The 14,878-nt window shown below is 50.1% G+C and overlaps 8 protein-coding genes across 8 annotated transcripts; 4 read left to right on the top strand and 4 right to left on the bottom strand.

Annotated features, from left to right (window-relative positions):
* Window positions 1-485: 485 nt before the first annotated feature.
* On the bottom strand, window positions 486-2,072 carry N7487_007148 (UPF0183 domain protein; the record flags this gene model as incomplete). The annotated part of the gene is made up of 2 exons (XM_056874878.1): window positions 486-1,948; window positions 2,009-2,072. 2 exons carry the CDS (start codon window positions 2,070-2,072, stop codon window positions 486-488), a joined length of 1,527 nt encoding a protein of 508 aa, XP_056727066.1.
* Window positions 2,073-2,449: 377 nt separating this feature from the next.
* N7487_007147 (putative kinesin family protein (BimC)) lies at window positions 2,450-6,118 on the top strand (the record flags this gene model as incomplete). The annotated part of the gene is made up of 3 exons (XM_056874877.1): window positions 2,450-2,914; window positions 2,967-5,114; window positions 5,165-6,118. 3 exons carry the CDS (start codon window positions 2,450-2,452, stop codon window positions 6,116-6,118), a joined length of 3,567 nt encoding a protein of 1,188 aa, XP_056727065.1.
* A 389-nt stretch (window positions 6,119-6,507) lies between these two features.
* On the bottom strand, window positions 6,508-7,620 carry N7487_007146 (uncharacterized protein; the record flags this gene model as incomplete). The annotated part of the gene is made up of 1 exon (XM_056874876.1): window positions 6,508-7,620. One exon carries the CDS (start codon window positions 7,618-7,620, stop codon window positions 6,508-6,510), a length of 1,113 nt encoding a protein of 370 aa, XP_056727064.1.
* Window positions 7,621-8,288: 668 nt separating this feature from the next.
* On the bottom strand, window positions 8,289-8,722 carry N7487_007145 (anaphase promoting complex subunit 11; the record flags this gene model as incomplete). Its single annotated transcript, XM_056874875.1, has 4 exons — window positions 8,289-8,314; window positions 8,365-8,428; window positions 8,489-8,520; window positions 8,581-8,722. 4 exons carry the CDS (start codon window positions 8,720-8,722, stop codon window positions 8,289-8,291), a joined length of 264 nt encoding a protein of 87 aa, XP_056727063.1.
* A 286-nt stretch (window positions 8,723-9,008) lies between these two features.
* On the top strand, window positions 9,009-10,125 carry N7487_007144 (sulfurtransferase; the record flags this gene model as incomplete). The annotated part of the gene is made up of 2 exons (XM_056874874.1): window positions 9,009-9,970; window positions 10,039-10,125. 2 exons carry the CDS (start codon window positions 9,009-9,011, stop codon window positions 10,094-10,096), a joined length of 1,020 nt encoding a protein of 339 aa, XP_056727062.1. The 3' UTR covers window positions 10,097-10,125.
* Window positions 10,126-10,607: 482 nt separating this feature from the next.
* Window positions 10,608-11,980, top strand: N7487_007143 (uncharacterized protein; the record flags this gene model as incomplete). The annotated part of the gene is made up of 3 exons (XM_056874873.1): window positions 10,608-10,728; window positions 10,808-11,622; window positions 11,693-11,980. The coding sequence occupies 3 exons, from the start codon at window positions 10,608-10,610 to the stop codon at window positions 11,978-11,980; spliced, it is 1,224 nt and encodes a 407-aa protein (XP_056727061.1).
* A 776-nt stretch (window positions 11,981-12,756) lies between these two features.
* Window positions 12,757-13,221, top strand: N7487_007142 (RPEL repeat-containing protein; the record flags this gene model as incomplete). The annotated part of the gene is made up of 3 exons (XM_056874872.1): window positions 12,757-12,887; window positions 12,944-13,044; window positions 13,166-13,221. 3 exons carry the CDS (start codon window positions 12,757-12,759, stop codon window positions 13,219-13,221), a joined length of 288 nt encoding a protein of 95 aa, XP_056727060.1.
* A 595-nt stretch (window positions 13,222-13,816) lies between these two features.
* Window positions 13,817-14,730, bottom strand: N7487_007141 (translin family protein; the record flags this gene model as incomplete). The annotated part of the gene is made up of 2 exons (XM_056874871.1): window positions 13,817-14,465; window positions 14,525-14,730. 2 exons carry the CDS (start codon window positions 14,728-14,730, stop codon window positions 13,817-13,819), a joined length of 855 nt encoding a protein of 284 aa, XP_056727059.1.
* Between the last annotated feature and the right edge of the window lie 148 nt (window positions 14,731-14,878).

Genomic DNA, 14,878 nt, shown 5'->3' with positions numbered 1-14,878 from the left:
GATGTGGCAATAGTTAGAATATGAAGCTATCGGGGGATGGACATTAGGTCCCTCCAATCTAGGTGTTTAAACAATACTCGGTCCTCTGAAGAATACCGAGAGAACCACAAGGCAAGGAACAAGGGAAATACTACCAAGTCCCAATTATCACCCAACAGGGACAAATCGTCTATTTAAAGATGTTATACATACCATCAAATCACTATATCTCAAGCACTAAACAAATCACATGCAATTTCTCCTATATCCAGCAATAGTTTATATACAGTGTAGTATATATTATATGGTTTTTGAGAAAGAGAAAGAGTAATCAGGACAGAGGGGGGGCATTTTCAGATACCCACCTGCAGGTTATCTATCAATTAATGGCCATATATAGTTTCACATTGAAAAAGAATGACTAGGATTATCATGATTCATAATGCATTGAAATATAGTATAGAGTATAGAGTATAAAAAAAGAAAGCGCTTGCAATAGTCTCAAATCAGTACACTGTCAAACAGCTCACGGCCCCATTCTTGAGAACTTCAAATAACAACCCCGGGAACCCGAAAAGCTCCGTGTTGCCTAATCCCCCATCTTGCCCATCTGAACCATTCCGAGGACCTTTGGCCGTGCTCTCCTCCCAGCCACCGAGGAACTCAACACTGCTCTCGGGACTGTCTCCCCAGCCACGGTTCAGCACCATTGGCCGCTGCAGAGCACGCTCCTCGGCAGGGCTGGCGTAAGATCCTTTCCAAGTAGCGCGCAGCCGCTCTGAGACTTCGTCATAGGGTGACTCCGAAGTCAGACAGTCCCCAGATTCATCCAATGGAATTATCCAGCGACTGCGGCGGTGACGATTGAACGGATAAGATCCTGGAACATTCCCATGAAGAATAATCTTTGTCACTGTGAGCTGGGAAGATGCTGGCTGCGGCGATGGATCTGGAAGACCGGAGGCGGGAAAAGCAGGTCCAGGTGTTGTGGGATACGAGATGAAGGCATCGAAGCCATGGTGGAAGTAATTCAAAAAGTAGTCTGCGGGCAGTGAGGTGGGGTCTCCAATATTGAAGGTAGCCATCTCTTCATCAGAATCATCAGTTACGCTGTTAGTAGATGAGTGATCGCCGTCCGGAATCTCGATTCCTCTGCCTGGAGAGGGGCTCAGGTGCAGGTCCCCACCCCCAGTTGCACGATGAATCGAGATTCGGCGGTCATTCTTACGATAGATTGCGTCGGGTGGACCGAAGTCGGCAATCAAATCCTGGGGAGTTGTCTCTCCCAGTGTGATATATAATGGAGAACCCGTCCTGCGAACCACTTCAAGTTTCCCAGCACCCAGAACATGCCACTCCTCGATTTCATCCGCCAGTGATTCTCGGGATTTGCCAATCAAAGCTGACGAGCGTGGGTACTGTGCCTGTTGCGTGAACAATTTCCCTCTAACCTCAGGCCATGATGACCCTTGGAAGACTGACATAGATGTGGCCGGAAGGGCGGCCGAAGAGGATAATAACGCTACAAAATCACACTGGTCGGACCAGGCAGAGTGCTGAAGGGGGAACGAGAATGCTACCCCGGGATACGAGAGCACGTAGGTGCCATATGGCGACTGAGGATCCGCCGGTGGTACATATTCTCCTGGGTATGAGGGACCGAACAAACGATTGTAGACATGCCGGAAGCTGGGACCGTGCGAAGACAAGGGTTGTTCTGCTGACTTCCCACCTTTGAGGACATCCTGGTTTTTGTATACCAGGTTCACTCGAGAGAAGTCGAGAACTTCAATCAAACGGAGCCTCTGGTCGGGACCGTCAAATCGAAGGCGCAGGCCATTTGAAGGTAACTGCAATATCACCGGTTTGCGAAGCGGATCTGCGGGGGAGTAGGATAGGTCGATAGCGGGATAGGTTTGTGGATACGACTTGACCCGGGTGAGGACATTATGGAGCGAAGCGCCCAGTGCTTTGGGAAGTATTAGTGGGAGTAGCTGAAAGGGTTGTGAGACTAGACAAAGAGACATACTGATGAACCCAAGTCCTTTCCCCGGGAATATCTGCGCCTGCGTTGGGGAAGTAGATGTAGTCATAGTGGTCTGTCTGTTTTCATGACCCGTCGACTATAGGTGGAGGATATCCCATGCGTTAATCGAGCTATGTTTATTAGTTAAAGGGGGAGGGGGAACGCCTAGAGGATGCGGAGATGTAGGGGAGTCAACATGATATGAGGGGGGATAGCGATAAGAGAGCGATGACGATAGCGCAGCCGACCGAGTCATGTGAGAGGGGGATATGACTGGATTATGTAAGGTTTGTTTATGTTTTCCCGTTTGAGACGGAGCTCCACTGATATACACAACGCTGAAAGACTCCGACGCAGTTAATGAAAAGATCGAATCGACTTTAAAATAACCCTCGAATAATACTGCAAATCCCACAATTACACTTCGAGTGTCGCATTGTCAACATGGCCGGCCCACCAAGGCCCCCGTCCACCCTCCCCACCACGAGGAGGTCGGGTTTGCGCCAACCGGTTCGGCGAGCAGGTTCGGCAGTCCCAGAACGCCATGCACCGTCGGGAGTGTCTACACCATCAGTCAGGTCCTCTGCAATGAGTGCACCGCGTGTGACAAGGAGCCCCGAAAAATCGAGCGCCGTGAGTAAGAGGAAGGAGAAAGATTTTGAACGAGAAATCAATGAGGACACAAGCATTCATGTGGTTGTGCGCTGTCGCGGCCGCAGCGATCGCGAGATCAAAGAGAACAACGGTGTAGTTTTGTCGACACCAGAAGGTGTGAAGGGAAAGACCCTCGACCTCTCAATGGGACCGAATGCAGTTTCAAACAAAACATATGCTTTCGACAAGGTCTTCTCCCCCGCCGCCGATCAAGCCACTGTCTACGAGGATGTGGTTGTGCCGGTCCTCGACGAGGTTAGTATAGTTACTGCATACAAAATTAAAGGACCGCGCTAATTCCTTGCAGATGTTGGCAGGTTACAATTGCACAATCTTCGCATACGGACAGACTGGAACGGGAAAGACATACACCATGTCAGGTGACATGACTGATACATTGGGCATCCTGTCGGATGATGCAGGAATTATTCCACGTACCCTCTACGCCTTATTTCACAAGCTCGAAGACACAGAAAGCACAGTGAAATGCTCATTTATTGAACTTTACAACGAGGAGCTCCGCGATCTTCTGTCATACGACGACAGTACCAAGCTCAAGATTTTCGAAAACGAGAAGAAGGGAGGACACAGCACAATGGTTCAGGGCATGGAGGAGACCTACATCGACTCTGCGTCCAGTGGAATCAAATTGCTTCAAACAGGCAGCCACAAGCGCCAAGTGGCAGCGACAAAATGCAATGACCTCAGTTCCCGAAGTCATACAGTTTTCACTATCACCGTTCTCACAAAGCGCACGACCGAATCTGGCGAGGACTATGTTAGCTCCGGCAAGTTGAACCTAGTTGATCTCGCAGGTAGTGAAAACATCGGCCGGAGCGGTGCAGAAAATAAACGAGCAACGGAGGCAGGCCTCATCAACAAGAGCTTACTCACTCTTGGAAGAGTGATCAACGCTCTGGTTGATAAGAGCTCACACATTCCTTACAGAGAATCAAAACTCACGAGACTGCTGCAAGATTCACTTGGAGGACGAACAAAAACATGCATCATCGCCACTGTTTCGCCCGCTCGCAACAACCTAGAGGAGACCATCTCTACCCTAGATTATGCTTTCCGAGCCAAGAACATCCGCAACAAACCCCAGATTAATTCTATCATCTCCAAAACCAAGCTTCTGCGTGATATCGGAATGGAAATTGAGAAGCTTAAGAGCGAGCTCATTGCCACTCGGCATCGCAATGGTGTCTACATGACACCTGATGCGTACGAAGAAATGACGATGGAAAGTGAATCGCGGCGAATCGTCAACGAAGAACAACGTGCCAAGATCGAGTCGATGGAGGCAAGCCTTCGCCACAAGGTCCAAGAGCTACTTTCTATCACGGGCAACTTCAACTCATTAAAGCACGACAATGAAGATACTCAGTCCAAGCTCAAAGAAACACGTGAAGTTCTCAACGAAACAGAACGGTTTTGGAAGGATACCCAGGAGAAGCTGGACGAGGAGAAGATTGTGCGGAAGGCCCATGAAAATACGGAAAAGCAACTTCGTCACATTGGTGCTGGCCTAGTGACTACTTTAAACGGTACCATTCGGGACGTGAATGGACTGCACGCGAAGTTGGATCGCAAAGATAACCTGGAGATTGACAACCGCCAAACCTGGCAGACCTCAACCGGTGAGGTATCGCATGTCACAGATCGGGTGGATGCTCGCATACAAATCTTCCAGACGCAGCATGCGAAGCTGCTCGGGGAGATGTCTGGCAAAATCCACCAATTCGTAGACCATGAACTGGACACTGTACAGTCTACCCGCTCCCACCTTAAGGATCTTGATGCCTCATTTGACAAGGCCGAAGCAGAGGCCAAGAATAACACATCCACTGCTCACAACGAGATGAATGAAGTTCTTGAGGAGATCAAGGTCCTTCGAGAAGAAGTTAAGTCCAAAGTGGGCGAAGGCCTGAATGGCTTGTCAGCTGCTGCTGCTCGAATCTCCGAAGAGGTTATTGGGGAGTTCTCGGAGTTCCACTCCCAACTTCACTCGTCATACAGCACACTCGGTAAGGACTTCAAAACCATGTTCGAAGACATGGCAAAGCACCTCGACGAACAGAAATCCGAGGTCCACAAACTACGTCTCGAGCTCCAGGCAGCTAACCGCCAGACGGTGGAGGCCAATAGAAAGGCTTCATCCAATCTAGCACAGATTCTGGAAGAGGAACATGCGAGTGCACAAGCCGAGCGTGAAAACCTTATGTCTCAAATTCGGGGACTCCTCGAGGACTCAAGCCATAAACAGAACAACCGTCTCAAGGGCAAATTTGATACCCTTCGCACCGACATTTCGGCATCAGGCGACTCTCTTGAGCAAGCAACTGCGCAGCACGACAGACATATTGATGAATGGATTTTCAAGGAGGAACAGTTTGCCAAGGACATCACTGCATCCAAGGATGAAATCAAAACCAGGATGCAAAATGACTGGGAGGTAAGACCGCCTGACATCTTTAGGTTGCGAAAGGAGGCTAACGAAAGTAGACTTTCGACCAGCGTAATGCCTCCATTCATCGGGCAACGGAGTCTGTGCACCAGGAAACTGTGCGGATTGTTGACGCTCAAATGAGCGACATGGGTACACAAATGGAGGCTTTGGATGACTTCGTTGCGAAAGCACGATCCCAAAATGGCCGCTTCCATGAATCGCACCTCGGCAGTTTGAATGCCATGGTTAAGAACGCCCGAGAGTCCCGCTCAAACGTCTATGGGCAACTCGATGGGTTCACTGGGCGAGTCGAGCAACTCCAGGATGATGTCGATATGCATACCGAGAACCTGGAACAAGCCACTGCACCTCTACACGCTGAAGTCCGCCAGCCACTTTTGGAAATGCGGTCCAACATCCAGAACCACCCCCTGAAAGAGTATGTCCCAACAGGTATAACCCCTCAGAAACGACGATACGAGTACCCTTCGGAAATGCCTCAAACGGAAGCTCATGACGGTCTTCGCACTCGACATCGGACATCCAAGCAGTTTACCGCCCTGCCATTCAGTGAGGAGGAACAACAGGACTCCCCTGCTCCCACTTCGCCCCAAGCTTCACCGCCCAAGAAGTTCGTGTATAATGATACCCCGGAAGAGGTAGGCCATTCTCTTCCATCATCCGCAGCCCCACCTTCCAACACTGGCCTTAGAGAAGTCGACCTAAACGTCGCCAGACCGGTCGTGTCTGATGGTGACGACGCACTACCTCCCACCAAGCTGGAAACCCCAGCGTTGGTCACATCCATGGACCTGGACGAAACGCCAGAAAAGGAAGAGCCAGAACCTTCCCGCAAACGGCGCCGCTCGAATTCAAACAGCATCCCCGAAACAAAACTCCCCAAAACTATGCTCTCAAAAAGGATGGCTGGCATGAAGGAGGGTCGTGAAAACATGGCCCCCTCAGCCATTGCCAGTGGCCGAAGATTTAGAAACCGCACCTCTGATTAGGTGCATTCCATGTTATTGTCCGCGCTTTTGTTTTGCTCTTCTTTTCTGACAATTTTTGATACCCGATAGTCGCTGGGCTTTCCACTCTGGGTTGGAGTTTTTGGCTGAGAAAACAGTGTTGGGTTGGACATTCTCTTGTATCTCTTTTTTGTCTAAATGCCATAGAAAGGCGATTGTACTTGGCGTTTCTGGTTTGGCTACATTGATATTCCTATAAGGATGTGAAATACGATCCTAATACCATACTTGATCTCTCCATTTGGGTTGATTCGTCTTGTATTCAAAGTATATTCATGAGGTTCACCCGGCACTAGTCTATGTAGGCTAGATTTAATACAAACACCGATGATTTCCACGTGAGGCGCCAAAAAAACAGGAATAATAAATCATCAAGAGTGTTCCGCCTCATGTTCTGCAGCATAAGCGGCACTGTCTCCCTCACCCTGAATAGTCTCTTTGGCTGTGTCTGGAGAGAAGGGATGCTGCACGAGTTCTTCCTCGTCGTGTTCTTCCTTCGAATCCGTATCCTCCGCAGCATCAATAATAACCTGCAACTCGCTCATCCGCTTCGCAAACTGATCCATCATCTCCTCAAGTGTGCTCTCCTTCTCCTTGCCACCCACCTTGATCGGCAGCCCACCTGTGCCACGGATCTTCAGCATCAACCCATGTCCTGGTAACTCTCCAGGATTATTATTCTCGAAAGTGGGCGCTGGCACCACTTCTGTGTTGAGGACCTGCCATGTTGATGAGAAGCTCTGCGCCGCAGTAACGCGATACTGTGGGTGTAGCTGGCCCTGATCTTGTGGGAGTGGGGAAGTGTTCGCTGGCGACGTGGATATGGACCTTGTCCCACCTCCGCCTTTGCCTGGTGCTAGCTGTTCAGTTATCGGACTAGTTTGCGCTGCCTCGGGTGTGTGTGGTGAGGGTTCTACGTCGAGGATGACATAGTTATCCCGGACGCCTGGAACGGGAGGTGGGAGTAGGGTGGTCTTGGCTAGGTTTGGGTCGGACGGGTCTTTGATCTCGTCCTGCAGATTGGACGCTTGGGTCTGCGCGATTTGGTCTTTCTTGGAATCGGAGAGGGCTTCTTGTTGTGCGGCCAAACTACGTAATGCTGCCTCTGTCAAAATATCGGTGTCATCGTCAGAGAATATGTAGTGGACCGTTGGGTGGTGGTAGTCTGAGGTATGGGCGTCTTCGATCAAAGTGAAGAACGGCTGGAATGCGGGGTGTGAGAGAGGTTGTTCTTGCCCTTCCTCGTGGTGGTCTTCAGGTTCATCCAAAGCTGCATCTTGGGAAGGCGATTCAATTGTTCTTGGGAGTTGGTGGGTTTCGTCTGTTGATGGGCGGCCCTCCGGCAGTTGCCCTCTTGAGTGTCGATCACTTGGCCGCAAAGAGGCGGTGCCAGGCCGAGAGGGTATTTCCTTGTGCAGGGACTGCCGGGATGAAGAAGTGGACAGGGGAGGATGATAGGGAGAGTTGTTCAGAGACATCTCCATAAGCCGAGGCTACATCATTCTGGAGAAGAGCTTAGGATAGGATGAAGTTCTGTATCGCGTGCGGAGAGCTTCTTATCGATAGCGCCACGTGACGATCGTACGAGAAGTGTGTACCTAGGTAGTTGAACTTGTACCTAGACGCATGTAGTTATTAAATGACTTTTATATTGGTAGATTTATTATCTCCCAGGGTGTCGCTTTCATTCTCCCTTCTTGAAAATTATAGAATGTCACATGATAGGTTACCAGGGTATGATCTACATTGACTTATCGATGGCTCGATCTGCAAGTATATATATCGACATATCGAACATCAAACAAGATAGACATGATGTGCCTATACAACCTGTAAGTACAATACTCTACTCCAAAAAAGTTAAAATTACACGTGAATAATAGTCGTCCTAGTAGGAATAGCCTTGTTGTGGAAGGATGAAGTATAAACTGCCCAGGTGGGATCCCGTGTTGACCAATTGAGGATAGTCTCTCCAACCACGGCATTAATTTGATGCTCAATTGAGACTGAGGTCCCATCAACTCTTCCAATTCAAGTTTGAATGCCCGATAAAAACACAAAGGGGTATCTCGAATTCGTCCGACAACGCCTTGATAACCATTGATGAGAAGGAAAAAAAAAAAACACACACACAGACACACGTATTATACAGTTATTCCTTGTCCTTCCATTCGAATTCTGGAGAAAAGTTAGCTCGGTATCACTGAGACAATTCAGAGAATGCATACTTTGTCGGCACATTGGACATAGTCCCTTGGAAGACTCCAAGTCAATCCAGGTCATCAAGCAATGCTGTTTCAAAAGGGTTGATCAGTCCAGTCCTAGCTTCAAATGTCCATTCCGCAGTCTTACCATGTGAAACGCGTGGTTACATCTTCCTTGCACTATAACAATCATCATAGTCAGTATTCAGCATGGAGTTGGGAGTAGGAAATGTCACTCACCAAGCGCGCAGTCGTCACCGGGGAATTTGCAAGTTGGACAAGTGCCATCGAACTGAACACGACAGATACCACACACTTCATCCTCGGGAATATCCCAGTGCCAAGTAGCAACGGCATTCCATTCTTTAATGGCGACCTTCATTGTGGAGGGTGGGATAGTGGAGAGCCAAGCTGAATGAGGTGAAAGAGGGAAAAGCATCGGTCAACAGCCGACGCTTATCTCTTATCGGCCTTATCACATGTTCTCCGCACCGTGGACCTCCACATATGCCGCCATAACACGCAATAGTACTCCTCTTATTGCTCTTCCCTGCCCTTCCGCTTCCTCTTACTCGTTGGTCTGACTTGCATTTTGCATATCTCCCTAAGCCTCTGCTGCCTCGTTATGTAAATTGGTCTTTAAAAGGCTCCTTTTCTCTCTCTCCACCATGGCTTTCGCAGCCAGATCTTTTGCTCCTGCTCGTCTCTTCCGCCCCAACATGTCCATCTCCACAGGGCTCCATACTCAGCGCAATGTCTCTTTTTCTTCGTATCTAGTGACACCAAAGCAGCTGAATGAAGCCCTCAAAAAGAACCCCACGACAAAAATCTCAACTTCCCCCCGCGTGATTCCCCTCTGTGCAGCATGGTTCATGCCGAACGACCCAGAGGGTCGCAAGGGAATTGACTCGTTCCGCAACTCACGCATCCCCCAGGCCCGATTCTTTGACCTTGATGCCATCAAAGATCAAGACTCGCCCTATCCACACATGCTGCCCACCTGCGAGACCTTTGCCGAGGCCATGAGTGAGCTGGGGATCCGTCGCGATGACTCGGTGGTAGTTTATGACACTGCCGAGGTAGGAATATTCAGTGCACCCCGTGTAGGCTGGACGCTGCGCGTATTTGGCCATTCTAATGTGCACATCCTCAACAACTATCGTCTCTGGGTCAAAGAAGGTCTTCCGACTGAGAGCGGCGAGCCAGCAGTGGTGGAGAAGTCCAAGTACCCTGTTCCAACATACGACTCGCGTCTAGTGATCTCCTTCCGGGAGATGAAGGAGTTGGCATTTGATTATGGCAAAGAGGGTGCAGAGGAAATAGAGATCCTAGATGCACGCTCCTATGGTCGTTGGGCTGGAACTGACCCAGAGCCGCGCCCTGGCCTGTCATCGGGTCATATCCCTGGCTCCAAGAGCCTGCCCTTCCAAGAGCTGCTGGATCCTGAAACAAAAGCCTATCTCCCTGCTGAAGACCTGCGAAAGGTGTTTGAGGCCCACAAGGTGGATCCAAACCAAACAATCATCAGCTCGTGCGGTACTGGCGTGACTGCCTCCATCATTGAGACAGCCCTGAGTGAGGCGGAATATGGCGACCCAAACCTGCGTCGGGTATATGACGGCAGCTGGACGTAAGTATATAAAGTTTCCCCTGTAATCTAAATGTTGCAACTAGTACTAATATGAACATCGAAACCAGTGAGTGGGCGCAACGAGTGAAGGAATCGGATGGCCTCATCAAGAAGGTGAAGTCATAGGCCGGAAAGATGGCTCTGGAACCCTTTTCTTCACGAAAATGATTGTTTTATTTCTCTTTCTTTCTCTCTACTCTTAGACTGTATCCCTCTTCGATATATAGAAACCCTCATTTCTCTCTCTTTTAAATTCGGCCTTGTTCCTGAAGCCCGCTTAGTCAGCATATTTCCAGAGGTCTCTGCCATCGCATCATTTCTCAAGGTGTGTTCTTTGGCCCCAAGCAGACTGTACTGTTACAAAGATGCTGCAGATGGAAACATCCTGTCAACTGGATTCTCATCGTGAGTGAAAATAATCCCGGCATTATCAACCGACGTCCCACTCCTCCCTCTTCCCCCCCCACATTCCCAGGTCCCTCCATCATCAAACCTCCTTCCTCAGCTCTAGGCCCGTGCTGACCGGCCCCGATTCAGTCGCGGTTGTCTACATTTCTAGTCTTCCGATATAGGGCGGTCTTTGACCTGTACCTCTCACTCACTACGAACACACGAATACACTCGTTCAATATCTGCCATGTCGACCGGACGCAAGGTCTTCCGATGTGCCGTGGACGAGACGGCCTTGTCCACCAATATTAGCGAAATCAAGAAATGGACCACTAATGGTGCTATCGACCTCGTGGTGCCTCTTTACAGTAAGTATCCGAATGTTGAGGAGACTCTGATTGCCTCATTTCAGCGCGCTTGCCGATCTAACCATTGTTCTCTAATTAGCACTTGAACGACTCCATGCGCTGAAGCGAGCGGGATCACAGGTCGCCATCAACGCCCGCGAAGCAGTTCGCTTTCTTGACCGGGTCACTTCCGGCAAGGATCACATCGCTGCCGACCGAGTTGTCCTCCAGGGCCCTATGGAACAATACGAGCGCTGGGAGGAGGCCGAGAAATTCTTCCTGCCGGAGTTCGAAGAGGAGCCCGAGGTAGTTGACGAGGCACTTGACAATAAAGAGCCAGCGACCGAACCCAGCGCCAAGGATACTTTGACCAAGAACGAGTCGGACGATCTGTCGCAAATGCTCTTGTCCAAGCTGAACTTCAAGAAGGACCCGGAGGCTGTGTCGATCACCTCCGTCGGCACCCCCAGCGGACCTGGATCGCGCACATCCTCTCGCAGCTCCCGTACCAGCCCCGAATGCGCCCAGCACGAGTCCAGCAATGGAACAGCCAAGAATAACAAGGCCAAGAGCAAAGCTTCTACCCACCAGCGCACCACCTCCGGATCCGTCATCCCGACCGCGCCGCCCGCTCTGCGCCCATTGCTGAGCGCTCTGCTCTGGCGGTTGCATACCGGCCCCGATGCAGAGAATTCGGCCAAGACTTGCATTCTGATCTCCAATGACCGTGCGACCCAGGTGTGGGCTCAAAAGTTTGGCATTGGTGTCAAGAACATTCTGCAGCTACGCACCGCTATCCAGTACGAGGAACGTGAGTACAAAAACCGCTGCAAATATGTTGAGAAGACTCAGACCCAACCCGCCGAGCCGAAGACCCTGTTGTCCTACGAGGAAGAGAGCGACGAGGATGAGCTAGTATTTGTTCCCCGCGGTCGTGGAAAAGGGAATCCCCGAGGTGCCTCGCGTGGTGGGGGGTCAACGAAAGGCTGCTCCGAAGGCTGCCGCGAAGGCTGCGCCACCTCCTGTTGAGCCTACTATCACTGTCGAAGTTCCTACCAAGCCTATTGACCCGGACTCTTTCAGCCGGTCTCTGGGTGGTGCAACCAAGCCGCACACTGTAGACTTGAGCACCCAACAGGCTGCCACCGGTGCCACCGGTGCCTCCCGCGGTAATGCTGGAGCCTCTCGTCGCTCATCCAATGGTCGCCGTGGTGGATCCTCGCGCGGTGCACGGGGCAATGGTCGTGGCCGTGGTAAACTCTGGGTTCCTTGATTAACACGGGCAGAACGGTCTATCCACGTCATCTGTTGATGATAGTAGACCGGAGTGTTTTGTGAACCAATGCATCCTGCACCGGACAGGGGTGTCTCTTTTCTCTTTGCTGGACTGCAACAACTCCCCCCTTAATGCGGGGGATCTGGATCTGGTGATCTGTCTTGCTTTGATTGCCTGCAGAGTGTGTCTTTTCCCTCTTCCCCCGGCATAAACCATCCCAGAACCCCGGCATGATCGGATCTCGGACACGAAAGGACATGAATCCCATGGTGGATTCAACCCGCGGCTGTGATGAGCTGCTTGGATATGTCTACTTCGGAAAATCTGTGCCCTCCCCCTTTCCCCCCCTTTTTCACCCTTTCCTTAGGAGACGGAGATGGGAGATCGTCAAATTGCGGAGACGTTGGGACGGTTGCTTTTCTTTTTTTTTTTTTTTTGCGCTGGGAGATGGTATCAAAGTGGATTGTACCTTTTTTTTTAATTTTATGATCTACTAGTATCCCAGTTCCAGATTATCCCAGATTATCCCAGTGAATTCAATTTACTCTTCGACTTTTCCCCCCTTGTCGTAGTACATATGTAGTTATAGTAGGTCGTTGTCTCTATGATGTCGATGTATAGACCGCCGCTTTCCCCGCGTGATTGTCCCACGGGACATCACTTGACTTTCGCCTTCTCCGGCGTTTAAATACTTCCCTCTCCTTCCTCTCTATCTCACCTCCTAATAATACTTGGAACACTTGGAACACTTTGAATATCACTACCTTGCTACAATGTCTTCCATTGAACAGTCCCTTCCCCCTACCCACGAGCGTCGCAACTCGCTGGAGAAACACCTCCAAACCCGCCCTGAAATACAGGACCTCAAGAACCGCCACATCCTGCTGGACACCAATGTAGCCCCGTGGGTGTTTCCGGGAAACTGTCCAGTTTCTTGAGATATGATTAACACAATGACAGAGCCCTTCAATCCGCCCGCCAGGAGCTCGACCGCCAGCGTGCTACAGACAGTCTGAAGAGGAACCTGGAGAAGAGACCTGAGAAGGACGAGCTGATTGAGCGTTTGTTCCCCTTCCTTTTCTCTTTTTCATTATGATTTGATATGTTCTCATTTTTCTACTTGATCTTGTACCTGAGATTGGTACCTGGGATTCCTCTCAGTATACTAACAACCCCGCCAAGGTAATATCCTCCCCGCAACCTCCGCGGCCCCCCGCGTTACAGGCCCATGCCCGTGAACTCGAGAAGCATATGCTGGCCGATAACCTCGAACATAAGATTCAGAATCGGCCACAACCTGAAGATCTGATTTCGCAGGGCATTCTCTCCGAGGATGAGAACCCCCGCTCCCCCTTTTGATTGTGGCTCTATGGAGTTCACATTGCCACGGCTTTGGCTCTTGGTGCTATGAGATATGGGGTGACACGATCGTTTTTTATGATGGCGTTTTTCTTCTTTGGTTCTTTGATTGTCTTTTCTTACACCCAACTTCAATGTTCAATGGGTGTTTTCTACAGTTTTTTTCTACAGTCTTTACCATTTTCAACTGGTGATGTCACCGTGACGCTACCTGTATAGCCATGTCAAATACGGAAATATGCGATTTCGATCCAAAAAATGTAGGAATAAGTCACTAATGGGGGTAATATTGGGGTATGGATATAGCAAAAGACTTGATCACATTACTACAGAAATATAGTTCCTGGCAGATGGAAAGCCATGTAAATCCTACCTGACCCCCGAACTATAACAGACTACATCAATGCACTGTGGTCATTTAAAAGCCATTGATCATTGCTGTATACCTCATGATATTTCTTTTTTTTTTTTTTTTTAGTAGGATGACACCTCCACGGCAGCCGACAGATCAGGTGTCCATCCACTCGGCCTCTCACTCCCACGAACGACAATCCCATACGCCGCCCGCTCAACCTTCTCTACACTGTTCTGCATCACATCTAGCTTCTTCGCCATATCCCGGAACATGTAATGCCGGGGTGGCACACTGAGTGCCTCAAACCCTGCACGCATAGCACGTAGATCAACCACAATGCCACCCTGCGACGAAGCGACCGTCGATTTCTCGCTTTCGTTTGCTGTGTTCTCGCTCGTTTGGATAGCGGTTGCGTTTCCAGAGCTCAGTGAAAGAACTGCGAAGCGCATCATCTCTCCGGTGAGATCGTACAGGCCCATTAGGTAGTCTTCTTCTGAAACGAGGATTTGTGGTGGGATGCGGGCGGAGCACTCGGCGTGAGTGATGAGCGTTTGTGTGCGTAGGTAGTGGTCAAAGGAGATGGCCTCGATGAATTCTTGAATTCCGGCGCTGATTTGGCGCTGGTATCGCCAACCATTGATGCCTAGTTGTTCGGGGACGACAGCTTCAAACAGCTCGCGGATTTGATCGAAGCGGGTTTGGTTTTCTTGGGCGATTTTGGGTGGGAGGGGTTGGTTCGTTGCGCGGACTCGTTGAAGGGCGAAGATACTAGACATCTCTCAGTTAGTGATGCTCTTCTTCAGCTTGAGGTGAGGTGGAAGGCATACATCTTCTTGCTCAGGGCGGTAATGTCGCGGCTTTTCTTGATAATACGCTCGCGGCGATCATGGTGCTCGTCCAGTTCGTCGCGGAAGTTCTCAAAGATTGAGAGGATTGAAGGAGCTGACTCTGCTTCGGCCATGATCGTATCTTTATTTGTATCTTTAGAATTTAGCTCGAGTGGCTGGCCTTCCCAGTCGCGTTTGGTACCCATTGGCAAAAAGTTGGGAGGTTGTTAAGTTCAGATCTCCCCGATCTCTCCGATAAGATATGAGATGATCCTCTTTTTCAACGTCCACAGGTTCACTATCTACATGTATCTAACTATTGCTAGTTGGTTATTTACAACTGTCATATCGGGC

This window comes from Penicillium crustosum (assembly GCF_028827405.1).
Source record: "Penicillium crustosum strain IBT 35664 chromosome Unknown utg000003l_segment0_segment0, whole genome shotgun sequence".
Lineage (NCBI taxonomy): Eukaryota > Fungi > Ascomycota > Eurotiomycetes > Eurotiales > Aspergillaceae > Penicillium > Penicillium crustosum.
Note: the sequence above shows the minus strand (reverse complement) of the source record. Positions and strands in the feature narration are given on the sequence as shown.